Source organism: Dendrobates tinctorius, unplaced genomic scaffold, assembly GCF_039654945.1.
Source record: "Dendrobates tinctorius isolate UK_male_01 unplaced genomic scaffold, ASM3965494v1 ptg000174l, whole genome shotgun sequence".
NCBI classification, from domain to species: domain Eukaryota; kingdom Metazoa; phylum Chordata; class Amphibia; order Anura; family Dendrobatidae; genus Dendrobates; species Dendrobates tinctorius.
Genome location: NW_027361841.1, coordinates 11,639,477 through 11,665,196, shown reverse-complemented (window position 1 = coordinate 11,665,196; position 25,720 = coordinate 11,639,477). Strand labels below are relative to the sequence as shown.

Below are 25,720 nucleotides of genomic sequence, written 5' to 3'. Positions count from 1 at the left end.
TGAGGAAGGCTGGTGGAAGAGGCCGTGGAATTGGGCGGGGGTTGGCAGCTGGTAATGATGGTGTTGGTGGAGGATCTGATGGTAGTGGCAAGAGCAAAATAGGACCGAATGCAGGAGGTGCTGACCCTGCGTCATCGTCTGGCTACATAAGGCCTCGAACGCTTAGTTTTCTAGGAGTTGGCAAACCGCTTTTAAAGCCAGAGCATCAGGAAAAAGTTTTGTCTTACATTGCTGACTCAGCCTCCAGCTCTATCGCCTCCTCTTCTTCAGTTGTAAAAAGTAAAAGCACTGAGTCGTCATTGGAGGCTCATGTTCATGAACCACACCTTTCCTTGTGTCCTTCACCACAACCAAGATTGAAGGATGACGCAGGCCATACTACTGATTACTCCATGGAGCTGTTTTCACATACCATGCCTGGATTATCAAGTCAAATGGTGAATTACCCAGGCCAAGATGAATCTGACATGGAGTGCACTGATGCACAGCCGCTGATGGATGATTCTGCTGGTACATTCACTCAGAGCACTACATTGTCCTCGCAGTGTACAGAGACAGATTCTGACCCTGATGAGACTCAGGTGCCCCTTCCCGCACACTATACCACCATACACGGTGACACAGAGGAAGGTGCACATGACATAGAAGAGGAGGTGATGGATGACCCAGTTGTTGACCCAGATTGGCATCCATTGGGGGAAGAGGGTGCTGCTTCCAATAGCTCAGATGAGGAGCATCCACAGCAGACATCGACATCGCAACAGCTGTTATCTGGCAGGCCCGGAGCACTCCAAAGACAGGTTCCAAACATCAAAAGAGTTGCTGGACAGCTTGTCCAGAGGGTCAAAAGATCACAGCGTGCTAGGCCGCAAAATGTCTGCCAAAGTAGGAAGAGTGCAGTGTGGCACTTTTTTGAACAAAATCCTCATGATCAGGCCAAGGTTATCTGTAAGAAGTGCGCAAAGACCTTTAGCCGAGGGAAAAATCTGAAAAATTTGAATACCAGTTGCATGCTTAGACATTTAACCAGCATGCACTTGCAAGCGTGGACACAACACCAAACCTCAAGTGCCACATGTGCAACTGATCACAACGAAGGTAGTCAGCAACGCTACATTGTTTCCCCCACTGTAAGCCCACCGGTTAGCACAGCAGCAAATGTTGAGGTGTCATTGCAAGACCACAGCAGTCAGGGAATCCCACTGTTATATCAACGAAAGACTGATTCTAGGCCATCAGAAAGAACACCAACTCCATCACCATCATCAACCCTCTCTCAGTCCGCCCTGTCCACCGCTACTTCCACCATATGCAGCTCTCAAGTCCAGCTCACCCTCCCAGACACTATGAGTAGGTCAAGAAAGTACTCAGTCTCTCATCCGCGTACACTGGGTTTGAACGCCCACATTGCCAAACTAATCTCGTTTGAGATGATGCCCTTTCGGTTGGTGGAAAGCACAGCTTTCCGCGAACTCATGGCCTATGCAGTACCACGCTATGACCTACCCAGTCACCACTTCTTCTCTCGCAAAGCCATCCCAGCCCTCCACCATCATGTGAAAAACCGCATTGTCCATGCACTCAAGCAGTCAGTGAGCGGAAAGGTGCACCTCACAACTGATGCATGGTCCAGTCGGCATGGCCAGGGCCGTTACGTGTCCATCACTGCGCACTGGGTTAATGTGGTGGATGCAGGGTCCACAGGGGACAGCGGTGGTGGGACAGTGCTGCCTAGCCCACGGTATAGGAAACAGTTGGCTGTAGGCGTTCGACCCTCCTCCTCCTCCTCCTCCTCCTCCAGAAGCGAAAGCTCGTCCACAGAGCGCAGTCGTACGAGCACTCCATCTGCAGCTGCCACTGTTGCACACGAAGTGTCCCCCCTATCGAGCAGCTAGTGGAAAGCGTCAGCAGGCTGTGTTGCAGATGATGTGTTTGGGCGACAGACACACCGCCGAGGTGCTGGCCGAGTACTTGAAGCGACAAACTGAGTCATGGCTGGGCAGTGTACATCTTGAGGCAGGCAAGGTAGTTAGTGATAACGGCCGTAATTTTGTGGCAGCCATAGCCCTTTCAAAACTCAGCCACATACCTTGCTTGGCTCACACCTTGAACCTGGTGGTGCAGTGCTTCCTCAAAAATTATCCGGAGTTAACAGCCCTGCTCCATAAGGTGCGAGGACTGTGCGCGCACATCCGCCGGTCGCCTGTACACTCCGTTCGTATGCAGAAGCTGCAGCGATTGCTCCACCTTCCCAACCACCGCCTCATTAACGACATTGCAACAAGGTGGAACTCCACCCTGCACATGGTGGAGCGGCTGTGCGAGCAGAGGCAGGCCATAATGCATTTGTGGGAGGATACACGGCCAGGCACTTTGAGAGCAGACATGGAGTTGACAGGTGTGCAGTGGTCGAAGCTGAAAGACCTTTGTAAAGTCCTTCAGTGTTTTGAGGAATGCACACGGCTGGTAAGCGCAGACGACGCCATCCTAAGCATGAGCATCCCACTTATGCGTCTGCTCATGCAAACTTTGACGCACCTTAAGGAGCAGGCGTCTGCAGCCAATGTTGATGAGGAGGAAGAGGAGGAGGGAATCCTTGATGACATTCAGCCATTGTCTGCTCAGGGACCTCTCCTGGACGAGGTGGAGGAAGAAGAGGAGGAGGAGGATGATGATGGGGATGATTACTTAGGGGAGGAGGATGCATCTCGTGGGGCAAGTGAAAATGTTGGCGTGGCAAGGTCTGGTACAGGGTTTGTGCGTGACTGGAGGGATGTGGATTTGCCAGAAAGTGCTCCTCCACCCAGCACTCGCAGTGCATCATTGACACTGGGAACATTGGCCCACATGTCAGATTATGCCTTGCGGATCCTAAAAAGGGACCCCCGCATTGCCAAAATGATGAACGATGACGACTACTGGTTGGCCAGCATCCTGGATCCACGCTATAAAGGCAAATTACAAAACATCATGCCACAGGAGAACCTTGACCTAATATTGGCTAATAAACAAGCAACTCTGGTAAATCGGTTGCTTGAGGCATTCCCAGCACACAGCAGCAGTGATGGTTCTCACACGAGCCGTACGGGCCGGGGGCAGCTTGGCAGAGGTGTTCGTGGTGCACACAGCAGAAGTGGCGTTGGAGACAGGGGTTTCATGACAATGTTGTGGACTGATTTTTCAAATACCGCTCACACAACTGGTAATACTGCATCGATGGAAAGTGACAGGAGACAGCAGTTGTCAACTATGGTTACAAACTACTTTTCCTCCCATATCGATGTTCTCCCACACAGGTCATTCCCCTTTGACTATTGGGCCACTAAACTGGACACCTGGCCTGAATTGGCCCAATATGCCTTACAGGAGCTCGCTTGCCCAGCTGCAAGTGTGCTATCGGAAAGAGTCTTCAGTGCAGCTGGATCAATCCTGACAGAAAAAAGGACCCGTCTGTCAACCCAAAATGTGGATGATCTAACCTTCATTAAAATGAACCATGCATGGGTTTCCAAGGATTTTGTCCCACCTTCCCCTAATGACACATAGGGTGACAGAAAAATGGCTTGCTTTGGTCCACCTCTTCCTGATACTTCACCTATTTCGCCTTTTGCATCAGCTGAATGTCCAACATCAACATATGCCACTTTCTAAAACTCCCTAACTGTGCTGCCTCCCCACCCATGGCCGGGGTCACCACCTAGCGCACGACACCGTGCGAGTGCCGTTGCCCTGGACAGGTGGGTAGGCCGACTCTTGGGCGCGGGCACTGGCACTGGGTCCCTCATAGTGCAATCAAGTGTCTCTGACAGTGGTGGTGCACACCCGCCGCCAGACACACCGCTGTACTATGAGGGGCCCAGTGCCAGTACCGACGCCCACGAGTGGGCCCCCCTTGCTTGGGCAGGGCCCCAGCATTTGCAATCTTTACCTCTCCCTGCTCTTCTGCTGTGTAATCTGGGCTGTCAAATCCATACTGTGCCTGACACCGTCTGAGCCTGCCTCCTGATGTATAGACATATATTTTGAATGTGTACACTATCCAAACATGTTATCCGGGGATACGGTACCCTTTCTAACCTTTGTGCAATCACGTGCAATCCATACTGGGCCTAACACCGTCTGAGCCTGCCTCATGCTGTATAGACATATATTTTGAATGTGTACGCTATCCATACATGTTATCCGGTGATACGGTACCCTTTCTAACCTTTGTGCAATCACGTGCAATCCATACTGGGCCTAACACCGTCTGAGCCTGCCTCATGCTGTATAGACATATATTTTGAATGTGTACGCTATCCATACATGTTATCCGGTGATACGGTACCCTTTCTAACCTTTGTGCAATCACGTGCAATCCATACTGGGCCTAACACCGTCTGAGCCTGCCTCATGCTGTATAGACATATATTTTGAATGTGTCCGCTATCCATACATGTTATCCGGTGATACGGTACCCTTTCTAACCTTTGTGCAATCACGTGCAATCCATACTGGGCCTAACACTGTCTGAGCCTGCCTCATACTGTATAGACATATATTTTGAATGTGTACGCTATCCATACATGTTATCCGGGGGATACGGTACCCTTTCTAACCTTTGTGCAATCACGTGCAATCCATACTGGCCTAACACCGTCTGAGCCTGCCTCCTGAGACATATATTTTGAATGTGTACGCTATCCATACATGTTATCTGGGGATACGGTACCCTTTCTAACCTTTGTGCAATCACGTGCAATCCATACTGGGCCTAACACCGTCTGAGCCTGCCTCATGCTGTATAGACATATATTTTGAATGTGTACGCTATCCATACATGTTATCCGGTGATACGGTACCCTTTCTAACCTTTGTGCAATCACGTGCAATCCATACTGGGCCTAACACCGTCTGAGCCTGCCTCCTGAGACATATATTTTGAATGTGTACGCTATCCATACATGTTATCTGGGGATACGGTACCCTCTCTCACCTTTGTGCAATCACGTGTAATCCATACTGGGCGTGAGAACGGCTGGCGAGCTGTTAAGCAAGCTACAGCACCTGTCCAGACAAGTACAGGGATTCCCTAGCGAGGAGACTTATTTGATTGTTTTCAATGTTGGGACAGCAATTTTTGGGGAGCACTATACTCTGGAGAATGATAGATGGGGCCCACCATACACTGGAACATTCCAAAGGTGGACATCAGACACTGGAGCAGCATTTACAGGGCCCATTATACACTAGAGCATTAGAAATGGGGCCCATTATGTTTGGAGCATTATTTGGGCCCATAAGACAGTGGAGCTTCATCCATGGGGACCAACATATACTGTAGTATTATGTGGAGCTCATCATATACTGTTTCAAACATTATATGGGACCAATGATTCTGTATGGAGAAATAGATGGGCCTCGTCATGAGATGTAAAAAGTGAGGTATTTTTCATTGGACTATACCACTATTTCTCTGCCGTATCGGAGCATGATGAGTTGTGGTATGTGTTAAAGGGGCGCTCTTTCGCCCAGGGCACATGAAAACCTGGAGCCAGCCCTCCCCCCCACAGTTTGTAGCCAAATAACCCCCATTTTTCAGTGCGTAACTTGTATTATGAAGTTAATTAAGGTTGACAAGCTTAAGAAAGAAGAATTGATGCTTTTGGCATTCAAATGGGCACTGTAGGTGTGTTTCCTGTCCTCCTCTCACTGCCGACTTTTATTCCCCATTGACTTACATTGGGTTTCGTGTTTCGGGACGACCCCGACTTTTCCCTATAATCGGACGATCTTGCTCGACCCGACTTTTGGAAAAGTCGGGTTTCACGAAACGAAATGCGACCCTAAAAAAACAAAAGTCGCTCAACTCTAATTATAACTACAAGATTATTATTTTGTTTGTCCCACTGAGAACAATAATTCTTACAGACAAATAAAGCACACTTGAAATTGCTAAGATCAAAAGTTTTTGCTGAAAAAAAGTCAATAGGGTTGCAAAAAATGTTTTGAGAAAAAAAGGATGCACATTAATTGCTAATTAGGTCTCTGATCTGACATGGATATTGGGACAATAAAACTTTCACACCACTTGTGTAAGCTAATTAAGGATTCACTTTCTGAGCTCAGTTTGTTCATTGTCTTAATGACCATTTATTATGCAATGCCTCTGCTCTTTTTGTGTATATATTTGGATTTCTTCAGATTCTTTGTTATACTATACCTGAGGAAGAGACCTAAGTAGTCTCCTAAGCTTGCTTTGCAACATCACTTATTTTACTTTTGTTAGCCATTAAAAGGTATTATAACTACAAGATTATTATTTTGTTTGTCCCACTGAGAACAATAATTCTTACAGACAAATAAAGCACACTTGAAATTGCTAAGATCAAAAGTTTTTGCTGAAAAAAAGTCAATAGGGTTGCAAAAAATGTGTTGAGAAAAAAAGGATGCACATTAATTGCTAATTGTTAAAGGGAACCAGTCAGCAGGATTGTGCAGTTACCTACACACAGTGTCAGGTCGGTGCCGTTATACTGATTAAAATGATTCCTTGGTTCATGAAATCCGTCTTGTTGTTGTTTCTTAATGTTTATTTTCAGTTTTGTGTTAATGAGATTCTCGTGGTGCTTTGACTAGGTATTCATAATGCAGACTGCTGACAGGTCACTGCTCCCTCAGTGACCTGCCCCCAGTTTGCAAAATGAATATACCAATGTATATATTTGAAAAAAAGCATGTCACTTAATCAAAATAGCGGCACCTGCTCACTTTCTCTTATCAGTTAGTGCCTATTATCTTCCTGTGTTTCAAAGAAAAAAAATCATCATCAATTTGGTGCTGTTGGGTTCGCCTGCAAATTAGCATCTAGAGTGTTCTGATAGATGCTACTACGCAAGCGCCGCCACTGTCTCCTTGCTGCTACAGCCAAAAAAATGTACTCTACAATAAAATAGTGCCAGCGGCGGTGCTTGCGCAGTAGCATCTCTTGGTACGCGACAGCTAATACTGCGCATGTGCCGCCTCTGGCACCATTTTGTTGTAGTGTAAATTTTTTTTTTTGACTGCAGCAAAAACGAGTCGGTGGAGGGATTTGTGCAGTAGCATCTATATCGTACCGAGAGATGCCACTGCACAAGCGCCACCGTCGGCGAAATTTTGTTGTAGTACACATTTTTTTAGCTGCAGCAACAAGGATCCGGATGCGGCACTTGTGCAGTAGCATCTATTGGGATGCGATAGATGCTAATGTGCAGGCACACCCGATGGCGCCATATTGATGGTGATTTTTTTTCTTTGAAACACAGGAAGATAATAGGCACTAACCAATAAGAGAGAGTGAACAGGTGCCCCAGGTGACGCCATTTTGATTAAGTGACATGCTTTATTTCAAATACATACATTAGTATAGATGGATTTCATCAACCAAGGTATTATTTTATACAGTATAATGGCGCCAACCTGTAGATGTAGGTTACTATGCACAATCCTGCTGACAGGTTGCCTTTAAACATGAAGTGCCCAGGAGCCCATTATCCTCCAGTGTAGTCATATTTCAGAACTGCAACCTCCCTGGAATGCCCAGAAGTACATGATGTTCAGTGCTCAGAGATATTGCCAAGGTTAGGATCTAGACAATTAGTGCCAACTGACTTTTCCGTCCTATGCTTTTTGGTACATACCTTTGGCACAGTGAGTTAACAATAATTAGTAAAAATGTGGAAGAGTATAAGAATGCAGAAAATATTCCTCATCAATGCAGTTTTGTGGTCCGTTTAATTGAATAAAAATTATACTACTGTACATATTGTTTAATCTTGGTGATATCAAAAGGCTAAAGATAGAGATAACCACAGGTAACGCATTACTCTAATTGTATCAAGTCTAGACGATGCTGTTCTATTAGCAGCACACATCCCAGACTGATACACTTTACCTACACCAAAATGTGAGCAAATATAAAGTTGATACAAGTCGTATTCAACTACATAGTATATTGTAGATGCTAGAAAAAGACGACTCATCCTAGATGCTGGAATCACTATAATATGATTACATGTACTTGCTCATAAACTAAATGTCACTTGCTGCTCATAGAAATTATCAGAACATTATAATGCACCATAAATACAGCTTATCTAAATACACACAAGGCAGTGAAGCATAAACAAATCAATATGTTCTTCCTCTCAACTACCATCTGTGCAGCCACAAGTTCTGCATGCAGAAGCGCCACAAGAGGCATGACTTGGAATATAGCCTCAGCATATCTGATCAGTAAAGCTTTCCACTGATCTTCAAAATAAGGGACCCAACAGTTCAGACAATTGGAAATATAAGAATATTAATCATCTTTCTACTTTAAACTTAAAGGGTTCTTTTCAATATCTCTCTTCATGATGTGAGAATATCATCATTTTATAGACAACCTTCTTATCTAATGTATACATACTAATGCAGATTTTTATTATGTCATTTCATTGTTACTGTTTTGCTCCTAAAAACATAAGTTTTAATTTGCATTATTTTGTTAATATTTTGTAAATCCACCTTTGACTTTCAACATTCCTGAATTTTTCTGGGCATGCTCTTGATCAGATTCAAGCATGTCTCGACTGAAATCTGATTCCCTTTTCTTTTACATGTTCCCAAAGTTGGGAATTCAGCACCTCTACTTCATTGTCATTGAAACATTTCTTTGTCAATCTCAATGCACGCATCGGGTCGTTGTCCTGCTGGAACAATATGTTGTCCTTTCATACCCATAGTACTCGAATGTGCGAAGTAACTATTCTTGTAGGATACTCACATACAGCTCAACTCTGACACCACCGTCAATCCTGGTCAAGTATCCAACGCCTTTGGCTGGGAAACAAAACTATATCATGAGGCTCCCTCCACCGAACTTGAAAGTTTCTTCATTTTCTCAATCCATTAGCCCCTTTTTCCCTTGGTTCTTTCAGATTCATTTGCACCCACTAGAGCGTAGTCAATTGACTTTCATCTCATCTCTACAAATCATATGTTTTCAGTATTCTAATGTTCAGTTTTCCTACTTTTTTGCAAACTCGAGCCTATACTTCTTATGATGATATTGAAGTCGAGGCTTTGTGACCTTTTTTCAGGCTACCATTTCAGATTTGTGTAATGTGCATTGCATGGTGTTTGAATGGACGTCTGTGATCTCACTATTGCAAAGCATAAGAAACATCTCCACTGCCAAGTTTGTCACGCCAGTACTGATAAACCTTGTGATGAGACTTGTGACGATTCGCTTTTAAATGGATTGATGGACCTCATTTTGTATTTTTCCAACTGTCATGGCACTCATAATGCAGTTTGGGAAATATTCTTGGCTCAGAGACCGATATCGATGAGCTGGATGATGCTGTTTCTCTTTTCTTGGGAAGTCTCTATTGCTGCTCCTTGATTTGAACCAGTGATGTTTCGTTTGAGAGTCAACCTAATCACACATTGACTTCTTAGGTAATATGGGAACAGGTTGTAATTTGTAGTATACAGAAAGAAAAAAGATTTTTCCAGCATGAGAAAAACTGTAATAATGCAGTGACATGACAATAATCTGCATAACTAATCATATGCTAAATAGTTGCAAGTCAAATTTATGTAGGTGATAGCCAAGATGATTGGCTATAAATAAAGGTAGTCTCACGGTTGAAGCAGTAGTGGATGGTGAGCTATATAGCCTGAAAGTCAAAACTTTAAAATATTGTTACTCTTTTGCTCCTCAGTGTAATATGTAATTTTACTCCAACATTGGGACCCAAGCAGACATCAATTCACTTACTCAAACATATAACTATCACTACTTCAAAGCGATACCACTGAAAAAAATGTAAGTTTGTTGCAAATTACATCAAATGTAACAAACTCTCACATGCTCTCCATCATGGTTGTCATAGGTTACCAACTTCTACATAGTTATTTACCCAGCTATTTCAAGGATGTTTTGAATTTACTGTACACATGCCACAGAGCAATGTTAGGCCAGGTTCACATAGCGTTTTGGCAGTCCATTTAACGGATTGCGTTACACCGCGGCATTAACGCGATGTAACGCATCCATTAACGCTGCCATACACTTCCATTACAGAGCGCATCGCTTAGGCATGTCATAAGCAGCATGCGTTAGCGATGTGCCGTCATTCTGTGACGGACCCTCGGATGCGGTCAGCAGCGTTTGAGGGTTTGGTACTGCTAGAGCAGATGGAGTATCTGCGCTAGCGCAATCGCTGAACGCGATCAGAATATGAGAGTAGCATTAACGCAGTCGGTTTAATGCATGTGTTGAATGGACTGCATTAACGCTATGTGAACCTGGCCTTAAAACAGATTATATAATGTTAGAGTTGGAAGAGACTTCCAGGGTTATTGTGTCTAACTCCTGTTCAATGCAGTGGATGTAATTAAATGTGACTTATATCATGTATTTATGTGTTATTATTATGAGAGCTTGCTTTCCAAAGTATTGGCACGTTGGTATTAACATACTTCCATTTTTTTCAAGACAGCAATTATGTATTTTGTGAGTGGACTTGTTTTTAAATTGTTTCAATGCTTTGTTTGTTTTTGTGAGTAGATGGTTGTCATGACAGCATGGAGAGGCTTGGAATAGGAGAAAGAGGTGGAGCCCATCTCCTCTGATGTATAAAAAAAAACACAGTCGAGTACTCTGCAATATATGGCTATAATTTTCAATTGCACTTCTGGCTTAAAAAAAGGCCCTTTGGGGCCAAAATGTTGCTTTACTTGTCTACCTCAATTGTATTTCACAATGTGATTTTTAAGGATGGAATAAAGGTTGTGTTTTATCCCTATTTTCTCTGGTGCCTCGGAATTTTGGATTTTCTATGGCTTTGGACCTTGTGGAGGTTCTAACCGAGTCAGCACGGACCTAACAGTGGTGCATAAAAATAACTCTGGGACCAAATCTGTCTTCTCTGGTTTCAGCTATCCTCCTAGCTTTGCATTATCTGCAAATTTGATTAGTTTACATTCAGTTCTCTTATCTATATCATTTACAAAAATGTTGAACAAGACTGAGGCCAAGACAGAACCTTGTGGTACTCCACTTGAAACGCTCTTACAATTGGATGTGCAACTATTTATTACCACTCTTTGAGTATGATCACTGAGCCAGTTATGAACCCACTTTGTCAATCCCATACTTGGTCATTTTTTCAATAAGGATAGTATAAGACACTTTATCAAATGCTTTGCTGAAGTGGGGATATACTATATCTACCACATTTCCTTGACTCACCCAGTCAGTGATTCCATCATAGAAGGAAATTCAGTTAGACTGGCATGACTTGTCTGCTACAAACCCATACTGGCTCTGGCTAATTAAGGTACTGTCACACTTAGCGATGTACCAGCGATCCCGACCAGCGATATGACGCGGTCAGGATTGCTGGTGCATCGCTAAGTGGTCGCTACTGAGCTGCCACACAGGCAGATCTCACCAGCGACATCGCTGGGGACGGGGGTTGCTACTTACCTGTCACACCATGCGATCCTGCGTCCTCCCGCCCGGCTCCATGCGTCGCTCGTCGTCACAGCAGGAAGCGCCGCAGGAAGCTGACGACGAGAAACAGTCCTGAACGTTCTCGCGCGATCAGTGATAACCAGCGGGGGAGCCAGTCGTAGGTAAGTATCAGACACAGCGATATCGCTAGCAATATCGCTATAACGTCACAAGTTATAGTGATATTGCTAGCGATATCGCTTAGTGTGACAGCACCTTTACTGTGTTCTTATCCAAGTACTTACATACATACTGTTTACTAATTTGTTCAAAGATCTTTCCTGGTATAGAAGTAAGGCTCAGTAACCTGTAATTTCCTGGTTCTCTCTTCTATCCTTTTTTGAAGATAGTAACAACATTTGCCCTTTTTCAATCTTCTGGGACTTCTGATCTCCAGAAATTTTCAAAGAATCTGGCTAGTGTTTCTGCAATTTCCTCTGCTATCTCTTTTAGTATCATAGGATGTAATTCATCTGGACCAGGATACTTAAATTCATAGAAATTAGCTAAGTGTTCCCTCACCATCTCTCAGTTTATAGATAGTCTTGATTATTTTATTCCTTCATTAACACAGTGTAGATCAGCTGATGTTACATTTGCTCTCTTAGAGAATACAGATGCAAAATAGGAATTTAAAAGTTCGGCCTTCTCAACATCATTTTTTACCATTTCACCCTTTTCATCCTGTAAAATTCCTGTATCATCTTTGACTTTTATTTTGCTTTTGATATGCCCCCAAAGACCTATCTTAATGCTATTGGTCTCCCTTTCAAACCTTACTTCTTTACTGGTTTTAGGTCTTCTAACGTTTGCCCTGCATTCCCTGCAGACAGCATTATATTCTTCTTTAAATATGCCCCCCTCTTTCCATCTTATGTAAATCTATTTTTTTCCTTTTTAGCAAGTGTTTAAGTTCTTTGTTCATCCATCGATTGTTAACGATAGTCAAGTGAGAATTTCATTTTGCAAAATCTTCCATCCATCTTGGACACTTCTGTCTTTTAGAACATCCAGCCATTTGACCTTTCCTACCCTCTTTCCAAGTCCATTAAAATCTGCTTTCTGAAGTTCAACCTTAGGGTGTGCGCACACGCTGCGGATTCTGCTGCGGTTCCGCAGGGAATTTGGTCCTGCGGTGTACAGTACCATTAAAAGCAATGTAAAATGAAATCCGCAGTGCGGAATTTTCCGTGCGGATTTGCTGCGGTTTTAAATCTGCAGCATGTCACTTCTTTGTGCAGATTCTGCAGCGGTTTGGCACCTGTTCCATGACAGGAGTCAAACCGCAGGCAAATCCGCAGAAAATCTGCAGGTTAACGGCAGGTTATTTGACCTGCGGATTTAGACAAATCTGTGCTGAAAATTCCGCAGCAGAATCCACAACGTGTGCACACACCCTTAAAGTCATCACATGTCTTCCTCCTCTTGTAATCCAAAATTTAAGGATAGCATGAATGCTGCATCCTAAATTTCCTGCCACCTTTAGTTCCTCAACCATTTCCTCCATGTTGCTAAGAATTAGGAACAGAATGGCAGATCTTTTTGTTCTCTATTCTACCTTTTGAAAGATAACGTTGTCAGCGGGAGAAGATAACAATTTTCTGAACCCATTACTTTTGCCTGAGAAAGATTTCCAGCATAAATCTCATTAGTTAAAATCTCCCATGATCACTATGTAGTACTTTTTTGAGAAGACATCTGATGTAAAAAGAGTTCATCCATATCTTCTGTCTGTCAAGGTGGTCTATAGTAAACCCCTACAATAGTGCCTTTTCTGTTCTTATCTCATTGTATTTTGTACCCAAACAGTTTCTACAGAGCTACCATGCTCTGAAGCTTGGATCTCTGTGGAATTATATGCTTTCCTAACATACAATGCAATCTTTGTTAAGCCTGTTTCTTATAAAGTTGTGCTCAAAAGTTTACATACCCTGTCAGAATTTTTGCTGTCTTCGCCTTTTTTCCAGAGAATATGAATGATAACACTAAAACTTTTTCTCCAATCATGGTTAGTGGTTGGGTGAAGCCATTTACTGTCAAACTACTGTGTTTTCTTGATTTAAATCATAATTACAACCCAAAACATCCAAATGACCCGATAGTTTGCATACCCTGGTGATTTTGGCCTGATAACATGCACAGAAGTTGACACAAATGGGTTTGAATGGCTACTAAAGGTAATATCCTCACCTGTGACCTGTGACAAATGCCAGGAAAATTGTTTGGGATGCAAATAAAAACCCACAAATAACATCAGCTGAAAAACTGGACTCTCTGAAAAGTAGCAGTGTGGCTGTTTCAAGATGCACAATAAGGAGGCACTTGAAGAAAAATGAGCTGCATGGTTGAGTCGCCAGAAGAAAGCCAAATGACCCTGATCAAAAGTTTGCATATCCCATTTCTTAATACCTTGTATTGCCCCCCAACATCAATGACAGCTTTAAGTCTTTTGTGGTAGTTGTGGATGAGGTTCTTTATTTTCTCAGATGCTAAAGCTGCCCACTCGTCTTGGTAAAAAGCCTCCAGTTACTGTAAATTCTTGGGCTGTTTAGCATGAACTGCGTGCTTGAGCTCAGGAGACTAGATGGCCACTCCAGATCCTTCACTTTGTTCTTCTATAGCCAATGACACGTCGACTTGGCTTGTGTTTTGGATCATTGTCATGTTGGAACATCTAAGTACATCCCATGCGCAGCTTCCAATCTGATGATTGCATATTTGCCTATAGTATTTGCTGATAAAATCTGCAAGGAGTTTGTATGTTCTCCGCCTCCATTGGAGTCCAGGTGTGTTTAATTAAACTGATAGGACTTGATTTGGAAAGGCACACACCTGTCTATATAAAGGTACTGTCACACTAAGCGATATCGCTAGCAATATCGCTATAACTTGTGACGTTATAGCGATATTGCTAGCAATATCGCTGTGTGTGATACTTACCTACGACCCGCTCCCCCGCTGGTAATCGCTGATCATGCGAGAACGTCCAGGACTGTTTCTCGTCGTCAGCTTCCTTCGGCGCCTCCTGTGGAGAAACGAGCGATGAACTTGGAGCCGGGTGGGAGGACGCAGGATCGCCTAGTGTGACAAGTAAGTAGCAACCCCCGTCCCCAGCTATGTCGCTGGTGACATCTGCCTGTGTGGCAGCTCACTAGCGACCATTTAGCAATGTACCAACGATTCTGACTGCGTCATATCGCTGGTCGGGATCGCTGGTACATCGCTAAGTGTGACAGTACCTTAAGACCTCACAGCTCATTGAATGTTAGACCAAATGAGAATCATGAGGTCAAAGGAACTGGCCAAGGAGGTCAGAGACAGAATTGTGGCAAAGCACAATTGAAACATTGAAATTGCGACATCAAGAATGACAAGTCATAAGGTTACGCAAATTGAGGAAGTAGCAGTTGTCTCTAATATCTGCAAATTATCAAATTTGAAAGCAAACTTGTTTGTCCAAATAAAATCTCAAAATTAAGATCAAGTCTTGTGAGATGATTCTGCTATGCTTTGTGTTCATTAACGTGCTAGTAATTGTTACTTGTAAAAAAACAGAGAGGGGCGGAAACCTTGAATTTAGAGACATTTGTTTATTACTCCAGCAGATTGCAAAGCTTGTAGGCTGAGACGTCATCACTGTTTAATGTGGCATGTCCCAATGGTTGGGAGAACAATGATGAACTGGAATAAAAGCAAGACGTGCACAAAGGCAAACCTCTATATGGATTTGTCATCTAATTAGAAGAATGGTGTGCAATGATCCATTCTGCACTAAAAGTGATATTGAGTGTCACATACCAATCCCAATTAATTAGACAGTCTTTACACAAACCATCAGAAGGAGTTTGTATGACATTGGGTTACATTGTCAGACATCCAGCTACAGGTGCTTAATTGACTTTGTGCTACATCTCTCAAAGATGGTACACAGGAAGACAGCAATGGAGGCTGGAATGCAGGTCTACTCTCTTTACTGATTAGTCCAAATTTTGCCTTGGATGCAATGATAGTCAGAGGTTGATCTGGTGACCACATTGGAAATTTTGTGAAGAGGTCTTCTTGGTGACTTGCATGATAAAGTTTATTCACCCTGGCAGGCAATACCTCAGCCAAACATAAAATAACTTATTTGATATAATGGCAAAGTGAGTGCGTGGGTGTATTGCTGCGCACTAGCACTCATACGCCATAATAAATAAATCAAGAAGCATTGAAAATTTTGCTTTCATTTTTTATCATTTGCATATCATTAAAGGGAGTCTGTCATCCTCCAAATATTAAATTGAACTATTTAGATCGTCATACAGAAAACTTAACTGTAAAAATCATACTGGTACTGTAGATTTTACCTTATGTGTTCTATAGAAATATAGACAGTATGGCAGAGGGATGCGGCAGCTTTGGTGGTGGTGAGGTGACAGAAGGGTCATTGAAGGTTGAAAAGTGAAAGTATTCCTGAAGAGGTGGGTTTTCAAGTTCCCCCTGAAGGTTCCGATTGTGGCAGATAGTCAAGTGTGCTGAAATACAGGATTCCAGAGGATGTGGGTCACTCAGGAGAAGTCTTGGAGGCAATAGGGTGAGGAACCTATGAATGTGGAGGAAAGAAGGCGGTCTTGGCAGGATCGGAGGTTGTGTGTTGAAAGATATCAGGAGATTACTTTGGAGATTTAAGGAGGAGATAGATTTATGGATGGCTTTTTAGGTCAGTGTTAGCAGTTTGAATTGGATATGTTGGGGAATTGGGAGCCATTAAAGGGATTTGCAAAGGGGGAAGCAGAGGAGTAGCATGGAGGGAGGTGGATTAATTGGGCAGTAGAGTTAATGAAGGACTGGAGAGGTACAAGAGTGTTAGCAGGGAGGCCACAGAGTAGGATATTGCAGTAGCTGAGGCAGGACATGATGAGGGCATGTATTAACATTTTAGAAGATTCAGGGTTAAGAAAATAATGGATTTTGGAAATATTTTTAAGTTGGAGGCGGCAGATGGTGGCAAGAGAACAGGGCAGAGTTGAGGTCAACTCCGAGGCAGCAGATCTCTGGTACTGCAGAAAGGGTGGTGTAGTTAATTGTGATAAATATATTGTGTGGGGGGTGTCTACATTGAGTTTTTGGAGGCAAGAGAAGAAGAAGGAGGATATGGCTGGTAGACACTCTGGATTCTGGACAGCAGAGAGGTGACATCTGGGCCAGAGAGGTAGATCTGAATGTCATCAGTATATCAGTGAGAAGGGAAGCCATGGGATCTTTGAACAAATTATTAAACAACATGTATGTCAGTACCTGGATAAGAATGAAGTGATTAAACAGAGTCAGCATGGGTTTGTAACTAATAAGTCATGTCAGACTAACTTAATTTCCTTCTATGACGGAATCACTGATTGGGTGGATCAAGGAAATGCTGTAGATATAGTATATCTTGACTTCAGCAAAGCATTTGACAAAGTCTCTCATACAATCCTTATTGAAAAAATGACTAAGTATGGAATGGACAAGGCAACTGTTAGGTTGATTCATAACTGGCTTAGTGATCGGACCAAAAGAGTGGTCATAAATGGCTGCACATCCAGTTGGAAGAATGTCTCAAGTGGGGTACCACAGGGCTCTGTACTGGGCCCTGTATTGTTCAACATCTTTATCAACGATTTAGATGAAGGAATTGAGGGTAAACTGATTAAATTTGCTGATGACACAAAGCTAGGAGGGATAGCTAATACTAGAGAAGAGAGAGAGAGGATTCAAAAAGATATAAATAAACTGGAGAAGTGGGCAGCAACTAACAGAATGGTTTTTAACAGGGAGAAATGCAAAGTACTACATCTGGGCAATAAAAATGAAAAAAGCATATACAGAATGGGAGGAATAGGGCTAAGTGACAGCACATGTGAAAAAGACTTGGGTATACTAATAGATCACAGACTGAATATGCGTCAACAGTGTGATGCAGCAGCAAAAAAGGCAAATGCAATTCTAGAATGTATTAACAGAAGCATACAGTCTAGATCACGTGAAGTCATTATTTCCCTGTACTCCTCTTTGGTCAGACCTCATCTGGAATATTGTGTCCAGTTTTGGGCATCACATTTTAAAAAAGACATCAACAAACTGGAGCAAGTTCAGAAAAGAGCGACCAGAATGGTGACCGGTCTGCAAACCCTGTCTTATGAGGAAAGGTTGCAGGATTTGGGAATGTTTAGTTTGCAAAAGAGAAGACTTAGAGGAGACTTAATAGCTGTCTACAAATATCTAAAGGGCTGTCACATTGTAGAAGGATCAACTTTATTCTCATTTGCACAAGGAAAGACTAGAAGCAATGGGATGAAACTGATTGGGAGGAGACACAGATTAGATATTAGAAAAAACTTTTTGACAGTTAGAGTGATCAATGAGTGGAACAGGCTGCCACGAGAAGTGGTGAGTTCTCCTTCAATGGAAGTCTTCAAACAGAGGCTGGACAGACATCTGACTGGGATGATTTAGCGAATCCTGCTTTGAGCAGGGGGTTGGACCAGATGGCCCAGGAGGTCCCTTCCAACTCTACAATTCTATGATTCTATGATTCTATGAGGAGTCCTAGGCCAAAGGTATAGATTTGAGAAAATTAGGGGTACCAGAACAGAGCCTTGAGGGACACCAACAGTTAGAGGAGGTAGTTTTGGCATAGGAGACACTAAATGTGCAGTTAGAAAGTGATGAGGAGATACAGGAGCAGGCAACGTCCTTGATGTCAAGGGAAAAGAGAATTTGTAGTAGGAGGGAGTGGCCAACTGTGTTGAAGGCAGAGAACAGGTCTAGAAGGAGGAAGGGGAAGTATAGAGAATGGTCTGTTAGCTTTGATGGTAACTCATTAGTAATTTTGGTCAGGGCAGTTTTGGTGGAGTGGTGAGGATGGAAGCCAGACTGTAGGTCGTCAAAGAGTGAGTTAGATGCAATGTGAGAGGAAATTTCATTAACATACTGTCCAAGAGGTTTGGAGGTGAACAGGTGCAGTGATTATGGACAAAGGCTGGATGTAGAGATCAGGTCAGGGATGGTTTCTTTAGGATAGGTGTAATTGTGGTATCTTTGAAAACAGAAGGAAAAGTACCAGAAGTTAACAATAAGTTGAAGAGATGGGTTAGGGATGGGATGGCATGGGGTAAAATGCACAAGTGGTAAAGTGGAAATTGGAGAGGAGATGAGAAAATTCTCCTTCAGTGATGGTAGGGAGGAAGGTTATAGGGAAGGGGCAGTGGTCTGTTATATATAGGGGTTGTGGTAGTTGTGCAGTAAAGACTTGTCTTGTTTGGTCAATCTTATTTTTGAAATATGCGGCGGTGGGTGGGAGAGGAAGTAATGGTGTTGAATAGCTGTTTGGGGCTTTGGGATAAAGGGGATACGAGGGTGTTGAAGTAGTCTTGTTTAGCAAAGGAGAGGGCCAACATGAATGTGAGAGTTGCTTTTTTGAGAGCAGTGAAGTCTTCTTGCAAGTGCGTTTTCTTTTAGTGCCGCTAAGTACTAAACCCTTACTAGTTAGAAACTATTTCTTATTGTGTAATATTCACAATAGGTATAAATCTCCATAGCTTTAACATGGCTGCAGTCCATGAACTAGTAGTACAAGGTACTGAGCTAAGTATACAGTGCCTTGAGAAAGTATTCGGCCCCCTAGAACTTTTCAACCTTTTCCCATATATCGTGCTTCAAACATAAAGATACCAAATGTAAATTTTTGGTGAAGAGTCAACAACAAGTGGGACACAATTGTGAAGCTGAATGAAATTTATTGGTTATTTTAAATTTTTGTGGAACTGAAAAGTGGGGCGTGCAATATTATTCGGCCCCTTTACTTTCAGTGCAGCAAACTCACTCCAGAAGTTCATTGTGGATCTCTGAATGATCCAATGTTGTCCTAAATGATTAATGATGATAAATATAATCCACCTGTGTGTAATCAAGTCTTCATATAAATGCACCTGCTTTATGATAGACTCAGGATTCTGTTTGATACACAGAGAGCATCATGAAGACCAAGGAACACAACAGGCATGTCCGTGATACTGCTGTGGAGAAGTTTAAAGCCAGATTTGGATACAAAATGATTTCCAAAACTTTAAACATCCCAAGGAGCACTGTGCAAGCGATCATATTGAAATGGAAGGAGTATCATACCACTGCAAATCTACCAAGACGCAGCCGTCCCTCTAAACTTTCATCTCAAACAAGGAGAAGACTGATCTGATTAGTGATGCAGCCAAGAGGCCCATAATCACTCTGGATGAACTGCAGAGATTTACAGCTGAGGTGGGACAGTCTGTCCATAGGACAACAATCAGTCGTACACTGTACAAGTCTGGCCTTTATGGAACAGTGGCAAGAAGAAAGCCATGTCTCAAAGATATCCATAAAAAGTATTGTTTAAAGTTTGCAACAAGCCACCCGGGAGACAAACCAAACATGTGGAAGAAGGTGCTCTGGTCAGATGAAACCAAAATCGAACATTTTGGCAACAATGCCAAACGATATGTTTGACATAAAAGCAACAGAGCTCATCACCCTGAACACACCACTGTCAAACATGGTGGTAGCAGCATCATGGTTTGGGCCTGCTTTTCTTCAGCAGGAACAGTGAAGATGGTTAAAATTGATGGGAAGATGGATGGAGCCAAATACAGGACCATTCTTGAAGAAAACCTATTGGAGTCTGCAAAAGATCTGAGACTGGGACGGAGATTTGTCTTCCAACAAGACAATGATCCAAAACATAAAGCAAAATCTACAGTGGAATGGTTCACAAATAAACGTATCCAGGTGTTAGGATGACCAAGTCAAAGTCCAGACCTGAATCCAATCGAGAATCTGTGGAAAGAGCTGAAAACTGCTGTTCACAAACTATCTCCATCCAACCTCACTGAGCTCGAGCTGTTTGCCAAGGAAGAATGGGCAAGAATTTCAGTCTCTCGATGTACACAACTTATGGAGACATACCCCAAGCAACTTGCAGCTGTAATCGCAGCAAAAGGTGGCGCAACAAAGTATTAAGTTAAAGGGGCCGAATAATATTGCACACTCCACTTTTCAGTTTTTGAATTTCCACAAAAATTTAAAATAACCAATAAATTTCGTTCAACTTCACAATTGTGTCCCACTTGTTGTTGATTCTTCACCAAAAATTTACATTTGGTATCATCATGTTTGAAGCATGATATGTGGGAAAAGGTTGAAAAGTTCCAGGGAGCCAAATACTTTCGCAAGGCACTGTATTCTCCTAAATATATAGCCGCATAGGCAATTAAAAGGTAGTTCATAAAAGGTAGTTCATAGCATTCCAAACATGTTTCACCAAGATAGACGTCATCCAGGAATTGAGGCTATAATGAGCCGTCACACCAAACAGTGAACTTTATAATGGCTTTGCCATGTTACAACTAGGGAGATTTACACCCAAAGTGAACATTACACAATAAGAAATAGTTTCTAGCTAGTTAGGGTTTAATACTTATATCTAAATAGTATAATAATTGTTAAATTATTAACAATAAAAGTCTGTTTTTTTAAATCCCTAAAGTAGAGCCCCTATTCCCCTAGGGGGTATTAGTTAACAACTAAATGAGAACATGCACAATGTCAGTGTATATGCTCCTCTTATCCACACCCCAGGAGAGGGAGATGAGAGCGCGCAAACATTAATATTGTGCAAATTCTCATTTCTATCTTTTGTCGTCAGCTGGAGTTGTGCCCAAATGTTTTGACTTTTAATGTTTTTACTTCAAGTTCTTCCAACTCTACCAAAATAGGTTGAGCTGGGGTGGGAATGGGTATGGTGGGGGCCTGACACTACTGATTGTCTAATTCATGATGAGCTGTGGTGTTCTCTATGCCAGAAATCTCACTCCAGTGGACTGGAGTAATATTTCTGGCGTGGCACACAGATGAGCACGCCAATTGTCAGATGCTCCTTATTCATATAGAGGCATGCACCTCTTCATGAATCATGGGCATCTGACTCCACGCTGCCCTATCATCAAGATCGGCAAGAAAATAGCTTGTCTTGATGAATTGGGGCCACACAGTTAATTATTTGCGTGATAAAATGTACTTTGCTGTATTATTTTTTGTTGCATTTTAGCACATTATTGAAACATTGAGCCATGAGTACATTATTTCTGCCCTCAGCTAAATTTTACTATCCATTAAGCTCCATAAATATGGCTTCTTAGTGCTTTTTTTTTCCTGTGACATATCTATATTTTTTTCACTTGTAGTTGGTGTGTACGGTAATTCTTTTAGGCAATACTATCTTTGACTACTATTATTAATATTAGTTTTTTTTTCATCTATATTACACTGATTTTTATTAGCAGTTCCAAAAATTTCTTATTACTCTTCCTGGACAGAGTGTAAGAAAATCACATAATAAGCTGCACATTAATTACAACAAACTGGCACAAAATCCTCTCAACATATTTCACCACTATACATAGCTTCTTCAGGGGTATTAATGGATCTAGTATATGCAGTATATAGACAATAAATTACTTGCAGTAAGTATTAAAATTATTTCAGATGTGAACAGAAATGATAAGCAGTCTTAAAGATTACGGAACATCAATCTGGGGCAACACTTTTTATTTAATAAAAGAGTGGGCAGCCCCAGAAATATCACCAATTAAAAAAAGTATTGAGAAGGGCCCCTAATGTCCCACAAAAGGGCCTGACTATTCAGCAAAAGTTAGGCCTGAATTTCCAGGTTGTGGGAACTCGGCATGCAGAGCGGGATCCAATGACCCTCCAAGGCTGCTCTCATAGTGAAAGAGGGAGAACTCATGAGATCCCTCTTTCTGCACTTACCGAGTGCTGCTGTGTACTTTACTAACTTGTTACTGATAGCTGTTCTAAAGGTACCGTCACATTTAGCGATGCACCAGCGATCCCGACCATGATACGACCCGGTCAGGATCGCTGGTGCATCGCTAAATGGTCGCTAGTGAGCTGCCAAACAGGCAGATGTCACAGCGACGCAGCAGCGGTCGGCGGTTGTTACTTACCTGTCAGACGCAGCGATGAAGACGTCTTCCAGCCTGCGTCCACGCGTCGCTCGTCGGCGCCAGCAGGAAGCCCAGCAGGAAGTGGCTGACGAGAAACGGCCCTGGATGATTTTGCGCGATCAGCGATAGACAGCGGGGGAGCCGGTCGGAGGTAAGTATCACATGTAGCGATATCGCTAGCAATATCACTGCTGCGTCACAAAATCGGTGACGCTTAAGCGATATCGCTTGCGATCTCGCTTAGTGTGACAGGGCCTTAATGATGTTACCAGTCGGTATCTGCTTAGTAAACTATGCTTGGTTAGAGCAAAGATCAAGGTCTCACAAGATCTCTCTCTATCATTTTAGGATAGACCAGGAAAGTTGTGAGATCCTGTTCTGCATGCTGTGATCCCACCACCCAAAAGTTTGGAATGTTTTACGAAAAGCTTTCAATGGGACATTAGGGATCTTTCTGATCTTTCAGAGAGGTTTTGTTAATTGGTGATATTTCTAAATACCTTCTATCTGAGTCTGCTAAGTCTTTTATTAAATAAAAAGGGCAGCCCCAGATTGGTGATAAGTACTCGACAATATAGTAGGTGACCAGTATTTCTGTCAATTGATTTTAACACAATGGTAGTTGATTTATATAGCAATTACTACTTACAGTCTTTTCTTTTCCAGTTTCATGATCTATGAGTTGGCTTGCTTCAGGTTTAATTCTCTCATCACATGTTTCGCCATCAATATCCCTCAAAGCAGTAGCTGAAAGGTCAATCATCAAATCGTGCTTTGGCATCATTTTTCCTTCAGACTGTAAATATTCTGCAGTTACTAGTGCAGTGTCCTGTACAGCATCTTGCTTATGTTCTTTAATGGGCAGTACCTGTGCTATTACAGGGGTCACTAACACTGTATCTTCTTTCATCACTAGTGGCTTAATGTCTATTGGCTTGATATCTTTCTTTTCTTCATCAACAACATTTTCAACCTGTCCAAGTTTTCCTTCTGGATGTTTAGCCATTTCTTTTTTTAATACTTGATCCATTGGTTTTTCATTTAATTTTACACTAGGTATTGAGTCAGTTGATGGTTTTTGTGGTTGGTCTGCAAGAATATGATGTTTTGGTGAAGACTTAGGAGATAGTCCTAATGGTTGTGGCATCTTGTCTAAATCCCCAAGACTTCCCAAGAAGGCTCTTTGTGTTTGGCAATTTAAGCATAGCCATACTGCAGCCTGTAGATAAAAAAAAAATATTTATGATGGAATTATCAATATTAATATTTAGGCAATAATATTATGTTTTTGTGCATTATATTATGATTTTAATTCTATTATAGTTTGCTACACAATGCTATTGATAAGTCTTCCCCAGTGTCTTCCAGAAAATGCTTTTTCCTTCATGCCTAGTCTCCTGAACTCATATACTAGAACATATTTGCCTATCACTTTGCCATACTACTTTAGTTTCTACCGTTACAGTGATTACAGTCATGGCCAAAAGTATTGACACCCCTGCAATTCTGTCAGATAATACTCAGTTTCTTCCTGAAAATGATTGCAAACACAAATTCTTTGCTATTATTATCTTCATTTAATTTGTCTTAAATGAAAAAACACAAAAAGAATTGTCCTAAAGCCAAATTGGATATTATTCCACACCGAACATAAAAAAGAGGGTGGACAAAAGTATTGGCACTGTTCGAAAAATCATGTGATGCTTCTCTAATTTGTGTAATTAACAGCACCTATAACTTACCTGTGGCACCTAACAGGTGTTGGCAATAACTAAATCACACTTGCAGCCAGTTGACATAGATTAAAGTTGATTCAACCTCTGTCCTGTGTCCTTGTGTGTACCACATTGAGCATGGAGAAAAGAAAGAAGACCAAAGAACTGTCTGAGGATTTGAGAAACCAAATTGTGAGGAAGCATGAGCAATCTCAAGGCTACAAGTCCATCTCCAAAGACCTGAATGTTCCTGTGTCTACCGTGCACAGTGTCATCAAGAAGTTTAAAGCCCATGGCACTGTGGCTAACCTCCCTAGATGTGGCCGGAAAAGAAAAATTGACAAGAGATTTCAACGCAAGATTGTGCAGATGTTGGATAAAGAACCTCCACTAACATCCAAACAAGTTCAAGCTGCCCTGCAGTCCGAGGGTACAACAGTGTCAACCCGTACTATCCGTCGGCATCTGAATTAAAAGGGACTGTATGGTAGGAGACCCAGGAAGACCCCACTTCTTACCCCGAGACATAAAAAAGCCAGGCTGGAGTTTGCCAAAACTTACCTGAAAAAGCCTAAAACATTTTGGAAGAATGTTCTCTGGTCAGATGAGACAAAAGTAGAGCTTTTAGGGCAAAAGCATCAACATAGAGTTTACAGGAGAAAAAAGAGGCATTCAAAGAAAAGTACATGGTCCCTACAGTCAAACATGGCGGAGGTTCCCTGATGTTTTGGGGTTGCTTTGCTGCCTCTGGCACTGGACTGCTTGACCGTGTGCATGGCATTATGAAGACAGGAGACTACCAACAAATTTTGCAGCATAATTTAGGGCTCAGTGTGAGAAAGCTGGGTCTACCTCAGAGGTCATGGGTGTTCCAGCAGGACAATAACCCAAAACACACTTCAAAAAGCACTAGAAAATGGTTTGAGAGAAAGCACTGGAGACTTCTAAGGTGGCCAGCAATGAGTCCAGACCTGAATCCCATAGAACACCTGTGGAGAGATCTAAAAATGGCAGTTTGGAGAAGGCACACTTCAAATATCAGGGACCTGGAGTAGTTTGCCAAAGAAGAATGGTCTAAAATTCCAGCAGAGCATTGTAAGAAACTCATTGATGGTTACCGGAAGCGGTTGGACGCAGTTATTTTGGCTAAAGGTTGTGCAACCAAGTATTAGGCTGAGGGTGCCAATACTTTTGTCTGGCCCATTTTTGGAGTTTTGTGTGAAATGATCAATGTTTTGCTTTTTGCTTCATTCTCTTTTGTGTTTTTTCATTTAAGACAAATTAAATGAAGATAATAATACCAAAGAATTTGTGTTTGCAATCATTTTCAGGAAGAAACTGAATATTATCTGACAGAATTGCAGGGGTGTCAATACTTTTGGCCATGACTGTACATTACTATGTGTCAGGTGGCACAACAGCATGAGATGTGACATATGGGTCCAGGGTCATTT

The 25,720-nt window shown here is 42.3% G+C and overlaps 1 protein-coding gene across 9 annotated transcripts in view; it reads right to left on the bottom strand.

The window, feature by feature from the left end:
- PCLO (piccolo presynaptic cytomatrix protein) overlaps positions 1-25,720 on the bottom strand; it is a 599,138-nt gene that overhangs the window by 212,760 nt on the left and 360,658 nt on the right. For 8 of the 9 annotated variants that reach the window (XM_073551315.1, XM_073551309.1, XM_073551313.1 and 5 more), the window contains exon 4: positions 23,201-23,770. The exons of the other annotated variant lie outside the window; for it this stretch is intronic. In XM_073551315.1, the coding sequence (XP_073407416.1) occupies positions 23,201-23,770 (570 nt within the window). The remainder of the gene's footprint in view (positions 1-23,200; positions 23,771-25,720) is intronic. 9 annotated transcript variants of the gene reach the window in all.